This window comes from Epinephelus fuscoguttatus, linkage group LG20 (assembly GCF_011397635.1).
Source record: "Epinephelus fuscoguttatus linkage group LG20, E.fuscoguttatus.final_Chr_v1".
In the NCBI taxonomy this organism is placed as follows: domain Eukaryota; kingdom Metazoa; phylum Chordata; class Actinopteri; order Perciformes; family Serranidae; genus Epinephelus; species Epinephelus fuscoguttatus.
Genome location: NC_064771.1, coordinates 18,001,757 through 18,023,533, shown reverse-complemented (window position 1 = coordinate 18,023,533; position 21,777 = coordinate 18,001,757). Strand labels below are relative to the sequence as shown.

Below are 21,777 nucleotides of genomic sequence, written 5' to 3'. Positions count from 1 at the left end.
TGGATGTGTCTGTTGGCTAATGCTCGCTCTTAGGACGAACAAAGTTGGGCATTCAGTATTTATGCAGGTTGATGAAGAAACACTGTCAGCTACTTTCTGTGAACGACTTCCGGCTGCATCTGTTCTAGTCTGGTGACGCTTAAGGGGGAAATTTACTTTTAAGCTCTATGCAGAGATGGTTGCTTTTCGTTCTTAGCAGATAGCGGTAGCGGTGTGGTTCTATGGATGGAGTCGGCTGTTCCACCACTTCCAGGCTGAAATATCTCAACAATATTTTTGTAAAGACACTGATGTTCCCCAGAGGATGAACCCCCCTGACTTCTACTGCCACCAGCAGGTTTTTTGTTTTGTTTTTTTGATTCAGGACGAAATGTCTCGGCAACTATTATGTTGTGGTCACACTGAGCGCAAATAAAAAAAATTGCGCAAGTGATTTACGTGTAAAGTGTAAGTAAGTGCGATACGTATGATGCTAAAGACGCTAATTAAGTGGTATGAATGAAGCAAGTAGGGTGATTTTGCATCATATGCTTATTCGCAAGAATTGACAAATCTGAACTTTAGTGACCAATTCACGCCACGATAGCCAATCAGCATTGAGATCCTCTGGGGACGTTTGATGCCTAGGATGTACTGGTGGAAGTTCAATCATCGATTTAGTGATCGCACACATGTATGATGTGAATTATTCGCACGCATGAAGCGAGTCAACACAAAATATCCTAGCATTCAAACGCAAAAATTCACATCACCTTTGGTGTGAACACATGACACTTGCTTCTGATATTCACGGCCCTTTGATAGCAACTTCTAATCACTCTGACGACCCCCTGATCTTTTATCTAGCAACATCATTATTATTATGATTATTATACTTCACCCATAAAAGGACCATTTGTATATCTGTTACTCTCCGTGTATTACATTGAATTCATGAAGAAAACTTTGTTTTTCTCACATGCCTCCACAGTGAGCGGAGAATCCAAAAAGGCAAACATTCTTCATGAATTGAAGTTAGCTTTATTACATCCTTTTACAAGCACTCACCCAACTCATGTAGTATAATGCAAGTCTCATTTATCCATTTGAATGCTCAGTACTTCCCAAACACATTAATTTTTGCGAAAACATTATGATTTAAAACGTCATTACAAACAGTCATACAAGGCCAAGTACCATGCCTGAACGCGCGCATGCATTTGAACTGTGCTCAAGCAGAGCTCATACGCGTGTGCACAGAATAGAATAGAATAGAATATACTTTATTGTCCCCTAGGGGAAATTTGTCGTGGACTCAAGTACATACACCAGCTGCCTTGCAGACAATAAACATACACAAAACAGCAAAGACACAGGAAATGGCAAACATACACACTCATAAGACACAAACCAGACAAAATGTGAAAAACAGACAGAACACCAAGTTATTGTGCTAAGTTATTGCACAATCCCCAATATTTCCCAAGCCACGTTATTGCACAATCCCCAATATTTCCCAAGCCACGTTATTGCACAATCCCCAGTATTTCCCAGCCTTTAAGAGCACAGGCATGCTCAGTGTGCACTACTCATATATCATAGAGAGTTCGTAAGAAGGCACGTTTGGGAAGCACTGAGGTTACGACTGGATAAATTAATCTTTTGAATACTCCTTCACTGTGGAGGCATACGAGAAAAGCAGAGTTTATGTCACGAATTCAAGCTAAAACACAGTGAGTAATGGATGTACAAATGATCCTTTTTATGTGTGTTCCTTTAAGTTTACACCTCAGTTTGCCCTCCACCTGCTAAACTCACATACCCATCAGCCTCAGCTGTACTTTGTGTGATGCTAATTTGCTTATATTAACATGCTAACATGACGAACCTGGTAAATATTTCCTGCTAAACACAGATTGTCACAGTGAGCATGCTAGCATTAACATGTCTGTAGTTGGGAATTAGTTCACTTAGTCTTGTTATTATATTACCTTTAACATACTGTATTAACAACGCCTACAGATTTTGCTTGAAGGGCTGTAGCTGCTGTTTTAACAGTTTGAATTATCTAAGAATTATTGAGCGCAACACCTGTATAAATCTTGTGTCGGACCATTTCTAGACGCCGCTGCAGGGGCGTGAAGGGTTGTAAATGAACAAGAAGTGATATAGTGCAAAATAGAATTATGTGCGATTTCCTGAGGGCGCAGAAAACGGCTCTAAACCTCACACTTAGTAGAGGTGTTGGTTAGGGAACCACATAAGGTGTGATCAAATATTAGGCATACAATATACTATACATATAAAGAAAAGCAAGACCTAAAATAATGATAAGAGTGAATTACAATGAACAGACCTTACTTGAGGACTCCTTAGCCAGACATATAACTGCTGTGGGGGTCAAACTTGTAATTTTGGCATTGGCTTCCTAAATATGTGCGTGATAATGCAAAGAAAGATGGAAGAGAGCTACACTTAATGAGAAACAGAAACAGATCCAAGACTATTTTGTGTCCTTCATACCATAAAGTGCCTCAATTTGTGCACACGTTTTAAATAAATAACTAGAATCTAAGCCTATGCAAACAGCCCTTTTGCATTTTTAATTGTGCATTTAACAGCAACACAATCTCCTTTTGTACTAATTCTAAATGCACTTTGAACAACTTGCATTTCCCCCTTATTCTGTCTTTACTTTGCTGTTACAAGAACATTCTGCGGTCAAAGGAAAACGCCACAGGCACCTGAGAAATAGCCTTTTGCCCTTTTACCACTGTTGTAATTTTTATGAGGCTGTGTTGCACTCGACCCTGAGCTTCCTGTCGATACTGTAAATGCATCGGCAACGTTGCTGATCACTGTGCTTCCACTGGAGTGTGGCTCAGACCTCCTGCAAAAACAGTGTGGTTCACATGTTTTGTCTTAGATTTATGTATGCTGGGCCAAGCAGAAGTTGCTTGCTTGCCAGTTGAATAGGCCAAATTTATGGTGTAGATGTCTTTAATTTTGTCTAAAAGACTGCTACCCTGCTACTTCCATTTTGGAAGACTTTGCACATGTTCTATATTGAAAGGGACGTCCACCCTACGTCCCCCCCAAAATCTACACCTATGTCTTAAAGTGACTGAAGTTTATTAAAGGTACAGTGTGCAGGATATATTATTAGAAATGTAATATAATAAGTATGTTTTCTTTAGTGTATAATCAACTGAAAATAAGAAAAGTTTCGCTTTTGATACTCTAAAATCAGTCATTTATATCTACATAGGAAGTGGGTCTTCATCTATGAAGATTGCCATGTTGCACAGCCGTGTTTCTACAGTAGCCCAGAACGGACAAACAAACACTGGCTCTAGATAGGGCCATTTGCATTTTCACGCCAGCCACCGTAGTTAGCAGCACCTCCGCGACGAGCAGCGCAGCAAAAACACTGGTGTTTTAATGTTAAACTGCTTTATTCTGTGTTTTTACCGGTTTAAATCACCAGGTCCATTTGTTTTGGAGAGGAAAAGACCGCTGCAGATAATTTAGCTCCCAGTAAAAACCTCCTGTAGCCTGGAAATCCAGACTCAAATCTAGAAAGATTTTGAGTCTGGCCCTCACCGATACACCCTTCCTACCCAAGGGGCAGCACTAACAGAGGCATTTCAAATGCCGCCGCATGCAATTGGATAGCATGATAGCCAATCAGAGCAAAAAACAAGGTGACGTATTCATTGCACTAAGCCCCATTTGTTTGCCGAACAGTGGGGCTAACTGATATATTATGCTTTTGCTGTATCCCTTCGGCAAAACGGCAAAAACATCCTTCCTGGAAACGAAAGCTTCTAGGGCAGTCTTCTGCTCCTCTCTCAAGGAAAAAGATAGTGTAGTTGGCTTAGCGTTTCTTCCAAAGCTAAACTGAATGGACGCGGTCCCTCGGCAGGCACCATCTTGGCTGTTTACTTTTAGACTCCTACAGCGCAGCGCTGTCGTCATCATGTTACGCCTGCCCAGAGCCCGCCTCTGTCAGATAGACTGATCTGATTGGTCCGATGGCGATTCAGCGGGCTCTGCTAGTCGGGGCCAGATTCCTGTGCAGTGCAAATTCGAATTTGCTGGGGACAGGGCATCTGGATTTCCAGGCTAAACCTCCTGAACATCTGGATCAGAAATAAGTTGAGCATACAAGGCAGGTGCTGGGTGAGTTTCCTATTTGCAACGTGCATGAGACTGCTTTATTTAGTGTTTTGACTGGTTTTAATCACCTGAAGCCTATACTACGAAGCAGGATTCGGAGTTAGCAAGGTAACTTCAGGTTTAACTCTAGGTTTTCAGTACTAAGAAGCTGGTTGTGTTTTTACCGGGATAAATCACCGTGGTAACTTATGCTGAACAGCTAACCGATCCAAAGCAGGTTAACTTCAGAGTGTCGAATCCCAGACTGTCAACACTCTGACGTCTGACCAATCAGATCACTGATGAAAAAAGTATCCAGGGACGAAAGCCTGGATTCTCAGGTTAAAAAAACAAAACAGCCCACCTGTTTGGCACGCTAACTTGCTAACCCTGCAGGATTTTGTGCAATTGTACTAACTTCAATTTGGAATACTTGCTGAGAAGAAGCACAAAATAGCTTTGAAAGAAGCACAGGGGCAGCACACGGATGATGTCAGACCGTTGGTTGATCGCGTTGTTGATCCAGGAACATGTCTGGCAAAATCACGTTGTGCAATGTCAGGGTTAGTCAAGCCGGATAACGAAAAGATATCCTGGGTAAGTTAAACTGGCTTCGTGGTACAGGCCTCAGGTCTGTTTGAGGATAATTTGGCTCCTGATAAAATGCTCCGAAACAAGGAGCACTGAAGGAATTCTTATTGGGAGAAGTTTCAGCTGGTTGCAGTCTTTAATCCTAACCTGTAGACGCCGCTAAATCTCCATGAATCCTACACACTGTCCTTTTAAAATAGAGGCATTTTTAAAGACAGATCATGTGTTTGTTATTATTGATATATTATTTATCATTATTGAAACTCACTGTCATATAACGCACCTGCTCCTCTGTTAACACGACTGCTGATGTCAGCCAAGTCAGAGTCAAGGCTGGGAACCTGTAGACAAAATGGTGTTTGTGCGTCCGTCCAGCAGAGTGAGCATGTGTGGGCTATGTGGGCTAAGTGGGGAAGGAGGAGGAGGAGGAGGAGGGGGGGGGGATAAACCCCAATTAAACACATGATCATAAATCAATCTAGCCTTTCCTGTTAAATCCCTGGTGTGTGTATATTCGCAGCATATGTATTTACGAAGTTCAGCACAGCCATATGAGAAATTAGCCTCTGTATTCACCGGGGTCCTCCCACCCCTCTGTCTTGTTCTCTAATCCGCCCACATGTATCGTCTGAGGGAGAAAAAAAAATAGTGCAGAAGGTGACGCTCCTCCAAAGGAACAGAGAGAGGCACAGAGAGGGAAAGGCAAAGAGAGAGGTGTCTACAGGCTGCATCTCCATTGAAACATTTGCAAAAAGGGGGGAGACAGAGGAAGAGCTGAATGGTAGCTACACCCTGCGCCTGGAAGCGTAGAGACACTGTAACAAAGGCTGGCAATTTTTATTTTTTATTTTTCTGGCAATAACAAAGAGGTGGGAGAGGGGGCTCTGAAATCGAGGGGAAATAGCAACAACAACAACAACAAAAAAGACTTCTGCTTCATTCCATCCGACAAGCCTCATCCCTTTTGCCATCATCAGCATGACCATAAGCTATAAGTAACATTCGGCAATAACGGTGTCAAAACGAGATTTCCAGCAACAGACGCGCGCAATCCCTATTTTGTTTTATTCTAATCGTGGGGAGCAAAAAAAGCAGATGAACCGAATGCCTGCGAGAAACTGGATACTCTCTGAAATCATAAGAAAGAGCGATCTAACAAAGAAAACTACATTTTGATTGATCTTTTCAAAGCTTGATGTGCGCGTTTCTGCACGCACTCGAAACGAACCTGAACCAAAAGCAAGTGAGTATGAACCGTGTCTGTGTATATGTCTGTATTTCTTGGTGGCTTTTTTTTTTTATTCTGCGTTTATACCCGTCTAATAACAGAGCATCTATTGGCCAGCTCTAAAAGAGAAGGAAGAAAAAGCGTCTAGCCTACATTCAACAAGTATCGTTATATCCACAATAACTGCGTTTTTTATTTCTAAAAATTCTGTAGCCTTGCTTGTGTTTTGATCAATATCTGGAGTAATTCACAATGTGTTCAAATTTATTGTGGTTTTTATTGTCATTTCTAGCTACTGTAATACAAATACAACTGTACTCTAGCAGTCAGATTTGATTTATCCACTGATATGACGCCTATAAATTTCATTTTTCGAATCCTAACATCCCTCATTGTACAAATGGTGGGTGTTTCCCCATCTACACCACTAGATCAGAGCAGTATCATGCCTCTGAGGGGAATGTGTGTGTGCGTGTGTGTGTGCATTCCTCTCGGCATCATTGTGTGTCCGTCTGCATGAGCAACTATGTCCATGTGTGTATTGCTTTTTTTGTGTGTGTGCATGATTGCATGTGCCTCCAGTGTTTGTGTCTGTGTGGCGTGGCAGCACTGTGTTAAGTGTCAAGGCCTGAAATGGAGGTTTGATAAAGGAACCATATAGGAGGGCGAGAGGGCTGACACACAAACACACACACACACACACATATGAGAGAGAGAGGTAGAGGAGAAGGAGGTGTGAGGAAGAAGGGGAGCAGAGCCACAGGAAGGACATAGCGTCACTAGGATCCAGGAAGTCTATGGGGGCAGTTAAATGTCTAGACGTGGTCTTCTTCTTCCCCCCTTCTTCCGCCGCCACATCACCTATACCCTGTCAACTTGCTCCATCTGCATTCCACTGCATCACACACAAAGTCTTCTAGTTTCGTAACGCCTTCTTCCTCCTTCACTTCCCAGCGCATGCCTTGCTTTTTTCCCCCTGCCAACTGGCTCCAGCGTGCTCTTCCCCCTAATGGGAAACACTCTTCCTCCATTTGCTCTCTCTCACTTGCTTTCCTGCATTATAAATCTACAGCTGGAGCTATTTTTAGATTGAGGGTAACCCAGAAAACACCCCTTCGATTTTAGCAAAGGAAAAAAAAAGAAGAAAGAGAAAAAAAAACCCTCCCCACCAGAGACAGTGGCATGCTGTCAGTGGATGTGATTGGTAGAGTAGTGATGGGGCTCGAAAGGAGGGCGCTGCTGTTTAAGCAACGGGGGGGAATAAATCTATTTTGAGGGCTGTGATTGAATTACGCATCTGTCGTGTCCTGGGTTTGTGTGTGTGTTCTTGCCTCTGACCCTTCCTCTCTCCTTGGCCACGATGCTTTCTCTCTCATCTCACGTCTTCCTACCAGCTTCAGGAGAACTTTCCCTCTGTCCTTCCAACTAACTCATCACCTGATCGAGCTGATTCTCCTTTCACACCCTTGTGCGTTGTCAAACCTCGACCTTGAGGCTCACCTTTCATCCTCTCTCTTTGTTTCTTCACATTCAACTTCTCTCTCTTCCTCTCCTGGCTGTTGAGAGTCTAATCTGCGACTTCCCACCCCTACTCTGTCTAATCGCCAGCTGGTTCACAGGTTAGGAGTCAGTGCAGTAATACATCTTCCCTGGTCCCGTTTGTCTGTCTGGCCCCGTGTACCACATCACCGCTCAGCTGGATCATAATGGTCCTAATCTTGCAGGAAGTGCAGCACGATTAATTAGGAGCAGACACGTTTAAATGACGGTCGGGAGGTGTGGAGGTTAAAGCAATTTGCTCCTGATGCAAATTCTCCAAGAACCAGATTTTAAAACAGTGAGGGATTTTTTGCTCAGATTCATCCAGCTCCAGAAATAGAGATCCTTCCCGACATGACACACTATCCCATAGCCTGCACTCAGTGCTGTTTCAGGGCTTTTTCTGACCTCTCCTACACCAATCGCTGCTCCTCGAAGGAAGCTGTAGTACCTCTCCTTCCTGCTGTCATTTGTGAAGTCTCACACAGTGGGCACATCTACCCCCCCCCCAAAAAAATCTCAACATTTATCCTCCTGTGGGCAGGAAGGATTTTTAGTCATGGACACTGGCTGAGCTTTCAGAGCTCTATTACAGGCTTCATTTCTGCTGGCCTATTCCTGAAAATGGCCTTATGTATTAATCATCCTCAGCCAGCTAAAAGGAGCAGACCAGGAGCACATGATTTTTTTTCTCTCATAAAAAAAAGAAAAAAGGTGGCTGAAGGGGTAGCAGCAGCAGGAGCAGTTTCTGGGGGGTGGGAGGGAGGACCAGAACCCCCCCCCAAGGGGGTGTTGGTGCTGCAGTATGTGTGGATTGGTCAGCCCCTGGAGATCTCCACGGTGGTGTTGCTGAGTAGAAGAGCTGCCATTTCCTTTTCTGCTTGCTTAATTGATTGGCTATTTAATTCATGTTCTGGGAATTGGCCACTAGTGAGCTTTATTATGATGAGGAATGCCCTGTTGTTGTTTTTTCCTGCCCTCCTCTGCATTAGCCGTCTCGGAGCTACTGGGTCATTGTGTGGCCTTGTTCTCTGTTTTCCTCTGCATACGCACCCTGTTTTCTTTTTCATCCATTCATGATATTCATCTCATTTTCCTTCTTATTCATTCAGCTCATACCTCTCACCCCTACCCTCACACTGCCACGCACCTTTCTTTTTCTTCTTCTTCTCCTGCCAGATTCGGAGGTACACCATGAGGTGCAATGACAATTCAAGGGGGGAGAGGACACTGTGTGGTGGTGTGACACCGCACTAAAAGGGGAGGTGACCGCAGTGCTTTTCATCGCGCTGCAGTGCCTTGCTTTCTCCTGTTGGGGTCTCCTCAACACTGGGGAGTGTGAGAAAGAGGAGAGGAGAGAGGAGAGGAGAGGGAGATAAGGTAGAGATGAGGGGGAGAGGAATCAGGAAAGGAGGGAGGGAGGGAGGTGATATGGGTGGAACAGCGTGAAGCCTTGTGGTTACATCCTTTGATGAGGTAGCGGGTGGGAAAAAAAATGGCTGCGCACCAGAAACACATACGTAATTTGTGCTATCTCTCTCTCACACACACACACACACACATGCATACATACATTACACACTCCCCTGCAAAGCCCTCCTTTCCCCAAGTGGTATTTTGCTCCTCAGCTCAGCTGTATGTCTGTTTTACACTTGTTTTCCTTCCTCCTCTCTCCTCATCAATCCACTGTTTTCATTCCTCTTATTAGTATTGCAGACCATTTCTGCCCCCCACCCCCACCCCCACCCCTCCCCCTACACCTCCTACACCTTTACAGCCATTCAGGTGCTATCCTGAGCCACTGCAAGGGTTTTTTTTGTCTTCTCCGTCTCCCCCCACCTTTTTTTTCTCTCCCCTCTTTCATGTTCCCCAGGATTGCTCATTCTACCTCACCTGCATCCTCCTCCCTACTCTCTCCATCCTTTTCTCTCCATCTCTGTCCAACATCCCTCCTTCTCCATCTCATCTCCCTCCCTCTATCTCCCCCTCCGTGATTGGTAAAGGTTTTTGCTTTTTCTGCCAACTGCTGGGTCTGTTCCGCGTAGTCAGCACTCCTCCAAATTCCTCCCTTGCCTTCTCTCCCTCTCTCTCTCTCACCCTCCCTCTCTCTCTCTCTCTCTAGCGTGCGCTCTCCTCCCCTCCCCCCGGTTACTGCTGCTGGTACCTCACAGTCAATGCATCCCATAATCCCGTGCTCCCTCCCCCTCTTGCTGCAGTGTTTCTGCTAATATATATTAGCGTCAGTGCAGCCTTTTCCGTGCACGAGGCGTGCGCACGCTCCATCTCTCTCTCTCAGCCCCGTTCTCTCCATCTATCCGTCCACTGCAGAAATCATCTCCTGTATCTAAAGGTTCCTGATGGAGCCTCATTTCGCCCTCAAAATGCGTTTCTTAGCCTGTTTGTTGCAGCCAGGTGAGTGTGTGTGTATGCGTCTCCCTCCCTCCCTCCCTCCTTCTCGCTGTCTTTCCCCTCGTGTGTGTGCAGTGGTGAGGCAGTAGTAGCAGGGTGGCGCAGGACATGGTGGCCAAGGCAGGAAATGCTGCAGGAGAGAGAAAGAGAGGTGCTGGTGGATTGTTTCTCCTCTCTGCACCCCCTCCTCCTGCTTCTCCCTCAGTTTTTTCAGCCTCTTGCTTCCTCTCTTTATGCCTCCCTTCTTATCTCACCTGAGCTTGTTTTCATCTCTCAACTTCCTTCCTCCATTTTACACATCACCTTCTATAGCTTCACCCCCTCTCTTCACACCTCTCCTCCTCATGCTTCCCCCCCTCTGCTCCTTCTATTTTTCAGGCAATTGCACTGCTGTCAGTGATTAAAGTGCTGAGGCTGGCTTTTAAAGGAATGTGCTTACTTCCCTGGTTTTAAGCCTCAAACTGCGGACATTCTCCTGAAATGCAGCTAGAAAGCATCAAAGTCATACATCCTGAGCTCATTAAAATCAGCAATCTGGTCCTGTTCACAACTACTTTCAATCAAACTCAGTAAAGATGAGTTCTGAGGAAACTCTATCCAAATTAACCCCCCAAATTTGGTTTTAAATGCATATAACAATACTTAAGTACATTTTAAAAATCAATAACCACACATGAGTCAGGGGGGACAAAAAGGCATTTAGCCACAGTTACAGACTTGCGGCTGTCCGTGTATAAAATATTCAGCAGTCCACCAATAAACTGCAGCTGCCTGTGAAGTAGAAGCGAGGAGGTGCAGTAGGGGAAGTTACAAAGTGAAGCCAAAAAAAAAAAAAAAGTCATCCAAGGGATAAAAGTTCCACGGAGAGATCACAAAAAGCTGCTTCTGGAAAGTTTAGCATCCCGTTAGAGGAGGGAGAGAGCGCCGCTGTCCATGGTGCTGAAACATAATCCATCCCACAACACAAGCGGTCCCGGCTGGAGAGCCCCACAGGACTCTCTGCCTGCCTGACCTCACTGTCAAACTGCTCAGTTTAAGTTACTGCAAGTTATCACTTCCTTATTACATTAAATTAATCTTGATTTGTAGAGGGTTTTTTTTAGATGCAGACGAAACTACTTCTGCAGAGTGATGCAGGGTAACTCTGAAACTCAAGAGTGCATATCATGCCTCTGCAGCAAACACTGCAAAGAACTTGGATGTTAAAGGGAAAACAGTTAAATGTAAGCCTTTTTTTTAATCTGTGCACACACATCACGCCAATTTTTGTTTTTGTCAGCTGGGCACAGTGCCAAATATTTGTACTTTAGTGTTCCCTAACTCTGACTGCATCTCCATGCAATAGTCTTACTCTTAGCAGATCTTACCTGAGTGCTGTTAAGTCCAGGATATCCGAAAAGAAATACAAAAAAAAAAAAAAAAAAGACAAGAAACTTAATGTCAATGTGAGATCTGAAGACAAAGGAGAGACAGCAAACTTTTCCATGAACCCAAAAAGTTGTTTCCTCAGATTTTTTTTAAAAAAAAGTGCAGTGAGATGAGCAAAACAACAGAGCAAACACCAATAACAAGTCAGAAAGAAAGACTGCAGTGTCCTACATCACAGGAAGCAAAAGTCTGAGGGGGAAGAGCAGGAGAGAGTTGACCCAAAGTGAGGTACTTTGGGGAGGGGGGGGTGGGAGAGAGAACGGGACAGGGCAGGACAGGACAGGAGGATGGAGTGAAGCAGGGGAGAGAAGGGAGAAATGGTGGAAAATGCAGGGAAAGAGGGGAAAGTAGGAGAAGAAAGGGGGCACTGGATAGGAGTATGTTGTGAGAGAGGAGGAAGAGGAGGAAGGAATGAAGCCTTGACTCTCCTCCTTCAATGAAATGTGATTCCTTTATGCGGAATATGAGCGCGAGCGAGGGGAGAGAAAGTGAGTAGTGAGATAGGGAGAGGGGGAGGGCCGGTGAGAGCGCGCAGGAGAGGAGGGGGGGGGGGGAGAGGAGAGTGGTGCATTTCTTTGAATAGAGAAAAAGGTTAACAACATAGATGCGGCGCATGTATGGGCTTTTTGCTGTGGACGCGTGTCTTTTCTCTGAAGCACCCCCCCACCCACCTCTCCATCCCTCCATCCCCACGGATGGCAACGCAGCTCGCGGGCGAATAATCTGACCTCGCTGGGAGAAGAAGAAGGAGGGAGAGCAAATAACTCTGGCTTTTTTACTGCAGCAGAATTCATTCACTTTTATAGTGCACTCTCCTTTTCGATGCTCCCCCTCCTCCTCTTCCCCCTTACACTCTCTCCTCAACCCCCTTCCTCCATTAATAGGGAAGACACAATATTAGTAGTGAGCGTGCTGCATTCACTTTCCTCATCTTCAGCTCTTTGTCTGCCTTGTTTTCCTCATTGTCCTGTCCTTTTCGATCCTTCCATTAAAAATAAGATTTATGGCCTCCTTCTCCTCCCCCCTCTCCCTCTTTCTCACCCTCCTCTCTATCTCTACATGTCTTCACACGCACACACACACACACACACACATACACACGCAGTGCATGGGAGAAGTGGCAGAGGGAGCATTGACATAATTGTGCATCGCATGAATCTCAGTGCGGTCGGAGGGGGCTGCAGCAGTGTGTGTAGCGCGCACATAGGCTGATTGAGGAGATCTAACATTAGTACGGACACCGCACTCTCGGGAGGCAATTAACACACACACACACACACACGCTTGTACACAAACACACACACGGTGCTGCGCCACCTTACGTCAGAGAGGCATTCTTGGGGAAAGGGGGAAGAAGCAGGGAGATGGATCCCCAGTTTTCCTGTCACTCTTTCCTCCTCACACACTCCTAGGTGCCCAGAGGAGGGTTGCTGCAGGTGTGGATGGATGTGGGGGGATGCTCAAGTGTCACTAATTAGGAAGAGGATTTAAATGCCATGAGCATTGACCAGATCAATTTAGAGATTGTTAGTCCAGTGATGGCTGGAATAGCAGCTAAGAGGAGGCCCCCGGTCACATCACAATAGCTCAAGACATCTTCTCATCACTGTGGTGTCAACAGTCAGGGTGCTGTGAGAATGCTGACTCATGAATGTGCTCACCTGTTTCCATGTTGCACTCATAAGTTGCATCTGCCTGCTCCAGGATGTTAAAAACAACTTTGCCACCCCTCATTTCTCCCCCCGAGCCCCCCCACCCCCTTTCCTCTCACTCACTGCACCTGCACAAGGTCATTTTGTGTCCTTCCACCAGCTGATTATCAAGGGACTGATTGCACATACAGCTGGCATTACAGCCCGTGTTTGTTCATTTGTATTGCAATGTTGATAATCCACATCTATTTCTCCCTTCTGTTAAAATTTCTGCCCTTTTTCTCTCCCCGCAGACTACTCAGACTCCTCCCTCCTCCTCCCTTCGGTTTCTCTCATCCTCTCCCTCCCCCCCGGTCCTCTATGCTCAGTTCGGTGTGTGTATCCTCTTTCAAAGGGCGCAAGGGTGGGAACAAGTCGTCCAACAAAGCATGTTACAGCGCAGACATGACTTGTCCGTCGGAAAGCGAGAAAATCGTGATAAACTGCGGGGGGGTGCGGCATGAGACCTACCGGAGCACCCTAAAAACGTTGCCCGGTACCCGCTTGTCGTGGCTCACCGAGCCGGACGCGTTCAGCAACTTCGACTACGACCCCAAATTAGACGAGTTCTTCTTCGACCGCCACCCGTCAGTGTTCTCCTTCATCCTCAACTATTACCGCACCGGGAAGTTGCACTGTCCCAACGATGTGTGCGGTCCCCTGTTCGAAGAGGAGCTGGCCTTCTGGGGCATCGATGAGACGGACGTGGAGGCGTGTTGCTGGATGAATTACCGGCAGCACCGGGATGCGGAGGAGGCGCTGGACAGCTTCGAGACTCCAGAACCGGACGCGCCGGACGACGAGCCGGCGCTGGGCGGTGCGGATGGGGACTTGAAAAGACTGTGCATGCAGGAGGACGCAAGGAAAGCGGGCTGGTGGAAAACCTGGCAGCCCCGAATATGGGCACTGTTTGAAGACCCGTATTCCTCCAAATATGCCCGGGTGAGTTCCCCAATGTCTCTCCTGGAGGGACCAACTTGTGTCTGTACTGTTGCATATATTGTGCATGCACTGCTTCAGTCATGATAAGTTTTTAAAACTTTGCTTTTTAAATGTTCTTGCCACATTATCATTGAAACCAGTCCTTCATAATTAGCTGCAGGCTGACTGTCGCTGTGTGTGTAATCCCTGACAGGATAGGCTGTATTAAATGGCAGGACATAGACTTACTGATATTGAATAATTAATGCTGATAGCATAGGGAAAATGGAAAATAGTATAGCAGCTATATCTATTGGCAGATGGGGACGAGTTGATTTAACAGTGGTTTTCTATCAGACACATCACCTCCATGTCTTATATTTGATTTATGACATGTTTCAAACGAGCTGGATTCACACTGAATGCCGTTTTTATTGCTGTCATAATTCCTATCGCCGTATTCTGCTACTTTAATACATATCAGCCTCCAAACGCGGCATCCGCTGCGCCTCCTGCATCCAAACGCCTTCATTAGGTCATATTTGTCCGTTTACGATGCACATCAATGCGCCGTATTTCACAGTAGTCTTATTTATTGTAGCACCGCACCGAGGACGCTCACACGACGCCGATTCGTCAGTGTTAAAGTGCATGTCTTTCCCCACATTTGCCCTTGGTACTGCTACAGTCTGCTGGGTTGTTTTTTTGTCCCACTTGAATGCTACATGGCTTTTACGCACGGGCTTGATTGCCGTTACGCACAACTTGGAACACCCTATATTGTTTGCATGTAAATAGTTAATGATTTCCCTCTTAAAAGCAAGCGTTTGATGGCATTTGATCATACAGGTGTAGGAGTAACAAGTACCCCTGACTGTGTTTTTGATCCGTGGTACATGAAAACAGTTACAGTGGGCTTCTTTTTTTCCCTCCGACCCTCCAGTTACAGACGGATCCAGCTGCTTGATCACAGCAGCTTTGATTTGGGTTTTAGTGATCTAGTTTGATCATCCTTGTCTTGCACTCTGTCTGTGCCTTTTGTTGGTACTATTTTGCGGTTAGGAAGGGGGTGTGTGTGTGTGTGTGAGGACCCATAGATGCTGTGAATGCATGCACACTGTAGGTGCACATGCAAAACCAGACAGTCAGCAGACACCTGCAGTGGCCAGTTCATGGCATCACGCTGAAAATAGCAGAATGCCTTCAACAAAACACATTTAAAACATGAATCACTGCACACTCAGCAATACACACGGTATCTGCAATCACTATGAAGACAATGGGTGATTGTCACACAGGCTCCTTCTCTTAATTACCAAACACACACCTCTTCTGGCACCAGATATAGATCTGCATACCTGGATTCAGTTCCCTCCAAAGGAAGGGGAAAGCATCGAGCTGTGACGGACACATAGTCTGGGTTAGGCCACCCGATCCGCCTCTCTGGATTTGGGATCAGGCAGGAAGTACTTCTCAAAGTGTCACTCTCATTCCAATCGGATTGATTTCTCACTATCCCACCCTCCTCAATCCCTGCTCCATGCACCAGAACAGCTCCTTTAGTTAGGTTTGCAGTGTCCAAATGTTGCATGAGAGGGAGACAGCTTCAGGGTTTGGAATTTCAGATCACATCATAGATATGACACGAGCAAGGCAAGAAGATGCTTGACATGTTTGTGTAGACTGAGGTGGATTTTGAGCTGTATTCTGAATCGTACAGCGAGAGAAGGCAACATTTGCAGCATTCCTTGGATTCGAGCTACTGTACCTGGTGCTTAGCTGCTAGAATGCTGTATATTATGTAATGATCAGTTTCACACCACATGCACTGGTTACAGTGGCCAAGATCTCATGAATCATAACAAAAATGAACATTTATTGAGGTGCAATGGTTGCAGATATGGTGTTTTTGTGACGGCACGTTGGGGGTTATGCAGAGTACAGAGCAGGTGGTAGGTGGGATTCATTTCAGTGGCTGCACAACACCAGCTCCATTTGTGGGTGAACGCAGCCCCGTTTCTCTCTGTAGGTCTAATATGCCAGAGCTATACGTCAAACAGCGTTGTGACCCATTTTTCCACCCTCAGTCTTCCTAAAAGTATCCCGTCCAACGTGGCGGAACCTTTTCGGTCCTGAGAGATGCAAATTATATGTGGAGAGAAAAGACAAGGGAGATGGAGAGAGGCTAGGACAGGGAAAAAATGAGATGCTGATGTGGAAATACAATGAGACAGATGAGAGAGAGACAGAGAGAGGAAGCGGGAGACGAGAGGAAATAAAGGGAGACAGGAGGAGAGACATTACTCTAATGATTTAAAGGGGTTTTGTTTGCATGGCTGTGATGTAACGCGTCAGCAATCAATGTTTTGATCAGAGCCTTCGACACGCATGCAGGGCTTTTTTTTTCCCCCTTCCAAATTTCCACCTCCTTCTCCGCTCATGATCGTGTGAAGCTCGCTCGTGGAATCTACCGTAGCAGCTCACACATGTACAAACACACACATGCTGGTGTCTGTGCTGGCTTTTCTGCTGCAGTAGACACGGGAGAGAGGAGGGGGAGCACTGGAGGACGAGAAAAGAGGTGGAGTGGGGGTGGGAGAGTGAGAGACGGAGAGAGGGAAATGGAGAAGGGGTGAGATAGTGGAGGGGAATAGAGGGAGCAGGGGACTGAAGGGGAGCCTGAGAGGGACATGGAGGATGAGGAGGAAGAAGGGTATTCACATAAACAGGGAGGAGGTGACAACCACAGGGAGAAAGATGTTGCATGATGGGGGTGGGGACCCTTGTCTTAGCATCTTCGATTATCTGTGAAGGCTTGAGCCATCCAATCTTCCTACCCCGGTCCTCCTGCCTGCCTATTGATTGACAATCAATTGATTATCTTCTCTTTTTGTCTGTTTTTAAAGCCATTCTCTTCCTCTATCACCTCCTAAAATATGACAATGCTCACAAGAAGTAATGTCTGTTCTACTCCGTTGGATGGTAACACGAGCGTTAACCCATTGACAAAATTTATGGATGTATTAGTTTCTGTTTGATGAGGTGTTACAGGATCTAATTTGCATCTGATTTCTTTATTGATCTGTGCCTGGTTAACATAGATCTTGCAATGAAGCTAAGACAACATGGAGAGTATAATGGTCAAACCAGTACCTAATCGGTTAATTAAAAACAAGCAAAAAATTGATGACAAATCCCCAAATCCCAGCTTTATTTTGAGCAGCAAAACACCATTAGCACTGTTAGCAATGTTAGCACCACTAGTCGACACTGTTAACAGTGCTCGCAGAGAGGTTGGCATCTCAAAATCGAGTTGCGTACTCATTGGGGCATTGGGCACAATGCTAGGTCGGGATGGCGTTACTAGCAATAAATGCAGAATGAGCGGTGCTGCTAGCTAGCTCCCGCCTAACCTGTTAGATACGCAGTGCAGTAAACTGAAGAGTAGCAAAGTCAAAGTATACACCGACATGCGTAACCAATCAAACATTTTCTCAAGATTAACTGATTAAGGTAAACTGTTGACATCCCAAGTCATCGTTAGAAAATAACCCTTAGAAAGATAGAGAAAAAAAGATAAAGTAAAGAAATACTGAAATTCTTTCTAACTTTAATACCTGTCATTATTCGATACTATGGGAAAAAAACTGACATTAGGGACATAAAATCAAAACATATTTATTAAAATATAAATATAACAAGGCTAAAAAATGATGATGACTTGTCTTTGCCCGGTTAATAGCAGACAACAGCAGAATGTCTGTTGTAAAAATTAATAGTAAGAGATAGAAAAACAAGTGCAGCTGGTAGTGGTGTATCAACACTGCGGAAAATGGGTGTTGAAACTGTTTCAAATATTTTGAATCAATATAACATCAATATATTTTCGACAACACTTGTGTCCTGCTACACTGTAGGTTAAGAACGCCATTATCAGCCCATTAAATGTCTGTCGGAATCGGGAGCCATTTTGTTGGATTTACTTTTACTTTTAACTTTTGTGAAAGTTTTGTAGAGTTTGTAGTTTAGATGCCACCAAGTCTATTCAGCTAAGTTTATGCACACAGTGTGCATTCAGCAGCTTTGTACATCCTAAAAACCAAATATTATAAGTCACAATAATAAGTAAGTGCTAAGTTTTATCAAAAGTCTGGATAAAGGGGGTTAAATTATTTGAAATACTGTACTTCAACACAGTTTCAATTCTCACATAAGCAGAGATATGAGATGCAGAGTTTTCTAAAAACTGGTCTCTTCTTAAAAAATAAAGGTACTTTGTTGTATGAAAGCTTCTGCAGACTGTATGTTGTTCGATAATGTCGCCCCACTGTCCCACAGGTTTAGCTGTGTTTTGGTCACTTCCAGTTTCGCACCAGAAGGGCACAGTTGTCTTTGTCAGCAATCTCCTGACAGAGCACCATTTGTAGCTCAGCATGTACAAGATGCCCCTTTGCCCCCCTCCAAATCGGACTTTGTGTGCTTGTATCTGGTTCATTTTCGGGGTAGCTGCGCTGTGTCCGGAGCCCCCGCCCCCCCATCCTCTCCCTGAAGGTCATGTCTTGTGGTTCATTGTTTGCTGTCCTTTTTCCACAGCGCTGGAGCGCACAATGCTGTCATAAACACAAACGTGACCTGCCGCTGTGCCGGGCGGCCTCGGAACAGGTCGTCTCTGGGTAGAAAATCACTGTGGTGGACAGAAACTAGAAAAAAGATGTATTGATATAGGTGTCAGTGTATATATAGATATGGTGTTGGGTGGAAAAAAAAAAGATCGCCCAGGGCAGGGTTTGGGTGATGTTACCATTTTTGTCTGGGACATTGTGTTACATTTTTAGGGGACGGAAAAGACAAGTTCTGTGTGGGTTTGGAAAGACAACAGCTTTTACTTCTCTAACTAAAACACCTGTGTCGTTTTCAATGAAGCGCGCTGTCCTCGTTTGATTTTAACCAGTAGCAGACACTTTACTATATACTAGGTCACTTCTAATTTTGAATAGTCTTGTGAGATTTTTTTGCGCTAGTTTTGTTTGCCCCAGGGCCACAGAGTTCCACGTACAGTTCCTCCTGACTCTGATCGGAGCTTAATGGGAACTGCTGTGAAGGTGACTGTGAACCTTTAGTGCAGGGCAGGAAATCCTGGACTCTACCATGCCTTATTTCCCAGTTATTTGTTGTCTATGTCTATTATGCTTCAGGGACAGTTAACGTTACAGCTGCCACTATCATTACCCGCATCTTAAAATGCCTTACCCTTAAACTGCAACAAAGACATCCCTCTCCTTAGTGTACAAACATCCTGTCTTGAACCTCGGAGCTTCAGCGTCCCTCAGCAGTGTCCCGGTGCCAGTGATGATGTGAAATCGAGATGACGGTGCTCTTTTGTGAACTGAAAGGTCTTAAGTGAGTTGAATTAAACTTTTACTTTCAGTGGCGGGGTTTGGTATTCGTGCTTCCAAGTTGTTTCCATTCAAACCCCGACCCCGCTGAAAGGCCTATTTCCAACTTCCATTCTTGTGCGTCTCCCTGTAGGCTGCATCTGAAAATAGCAAAGAGAGGGAAAGGAGGCCTTAATTTCATTCGCTGGTGGCAAATCTATTCCTCCATCACTGGTGAGAGGATAAGTCTATGTACTTGTATGGCCATTCAGCACATACTTGGAAAACACAAGTCTGAAAATAGCTGAAGCACCAAACCTGTCTTGACAGAGAAAGAAAAAGGATGGAGGGAGATATTCTTAAGTACTCGCCAACTTTATTAAGGTAAACTGTTTTCCTCAAGCTAATTAGTCAACCTGCCTCTCCTCTGCCTGCAATTGGTAAATGTATCATGTTCTGTTTCAATTTTCCCTGACAATGTTTTGTACCGCAGGCCCTCTCATATTGTGTTTGCATCCTCAGAAGTCACAGTCCCCCTGTTTGCAGCCTTGTAACCTGAGCGCTGTCTGTTGGCGATACTTTCTGGATAGGCGCTTGATGTCTCATAACAAGGGCAGAGACATGATCTCCATGTTAAATAAACGCATAGGTGGAGATTTTAGGGGGGGACACAGGGGACACGTGCCCTTCAACATTTAAATTACTCAAACAGATTAGTCGATTATCAAATTAGCTGGTGATTAATAGTCACAATTAATCCATTACTATTAGTAAAAATGGAACCACAGCAGTGTTTATGATTTGGATAATATTACTACAACTTTATTTGTTTATCGTAAATACATTTTCTTAGTAGTTGCATTAGTTAAAGTTTTTGGGGTATTATGACAGGCTGTTATTGGTCAGTTAAACTTGAGAAGCTGACCTGTGTTCAGACTATCCAACACCAGTGATCATTTGTATTAGTCTTAAATTAATAGCTTAATTAATATTTTAGGAAATACACATATTCACTTTCTTGCTGAGAGTCAGGTAAGAGAATACCACTTTTATGTCTGTATGGTAAATCTGTTGCAACAGCCAGCAGCAGGGTAGGTTAACTTAGCTTAGCTTAACGTAGCTTAGCTTAGCATGAAGATTGGAAACATCCCTTTACTCCATAGAGAAAATTAAATGAATTTGCCATTTTTATGTGCCTGGGACCAGTGACTTCCTGGAGTCGCCTGGTTGCCTGGCAACAGCTCAGTGGCAAGAAATAGTTCAGCGCATAACCCAAATTGTAATTTTTTCATTTACTTTTTTCCCCCTACAAATTTAATAAACGTGTTATTGAGCTTTAAATGTGCTGCTAGACAGACTGTGCCACCTTTAGACAGAGCTGAGTACTTAGATTTGAGGATGGTTCCCATGCATCCCATTGATACATTTTTCTAACTTAGTTCTTTTGTAATCCTCTAGGGGTCTAGTGAACAAATTTTGATGTTCCCAACTTGAAATAGTGTCCCAAGGGTCCGTTTGACGGCCATCTTGGATTTCCAACATAAACTGAAAATTGGTAAAATCTTTCAACTAGACTTTATACAGAGACAAATGACCCCATTTTTCTGTTTACCTATGGCAGAGGATTGATTTTAGAGGGTTGCTGTCAGGATTTTAACAACTTAGATGCATTAAAATTGGAAAAATGTGGAAAAAGTAAAGCTAGCTGTTTAGAGCTAAACCAAGCAGCTGCTGGCTCCATCTTCATATTTAATGACGGACTTGGGAGTGGTATTGATCTTTTTGTCTAACTCTTGGCAAGAAAGTAGGTAAGCGTGTTTTCCAAAATGTCAACCTGTTGCTTTAAATACCACATTACATTTCAGACAGATACATTTAACATAGCGATGCACTGATTTAGAAATTTTGGGGCGATACCTATGTTTTTATATTGTTGTTTATTTCATTTTTGTTGTTATATTTATTCCCCTTTTTGTTCCGGTAAAACAAAGAAATATACACTACGAAAAAAAACTAAAATGTTTTAAAGTTATTAAGCCCTTCATCACACTACCTTTGAATGACCACAAAATTCAATCATACACATTCATTAAACAACCTGTAATTCAATCTTTCACATGAGAAACATCTTTAAAAAAACTTTTTAAAAAGTATTAATACTATATGTAATACATAATAATTCCCTCTCTAATATTTATTATATTTTGCTGTGAGAACATCAACAAATTTCTCCTTTAAACAGCTGTATTAATTCAAAGTTTACAAGATCTCTTTGAAGACATCATGAGAACATTATAATTTAAGCCCAGTCCTCACTTTCACTGACTAGAGCTTGAACGCATCATAACATAGCTCAGTGCAGCTTCTGTGGGCTGTTAGTTGCGGCCACTGGCTGCTAACAGCAAACGTTAACCAACTCTCCTCTTGAAGATTTTAACAGGGATTCGTTGTTCACAAT

General features: G+C 44.3%; 1 protein-coding gene across 4 annotated transcripts in view; it reads left to right on the top strand.

The window, feature by feature from the left end:
* Window positions 1-1,466: 1,466 nt before the first annotated feature.
* LOC125881260 (potassium voltage-gated channel subfamily C member 1-like) overlaps window positions 1,467-21,777 on the top strand; it is a 64,250-nt gene continuing 43,939 nt past the window's right edge. Inside the window, exons 1-2 of one of the 4 annotated variants that reach the window (XM_049564346.1) lie at window positions 1,467-1,712; window positions 13,278-13,965. In XM_049564346.1, the coding sequence (XP_049420303.1) occupies window positions 1,687-1,712; window positions 13,278-13,965 (714 nt within the window). In that variant the 5' untranslated portion in view covers window positions 1,467-1,686. Of the gene's footprint in view, window positions 1,713-5,311; window positions 5,972-13,277; window positions 13,966-21,777 lie in introns of those variants that run through there. The other 3 variants (XM_049564347.1, XM_049564349.1, XM_049564348.1) reach the window with 3 other exon arrangements.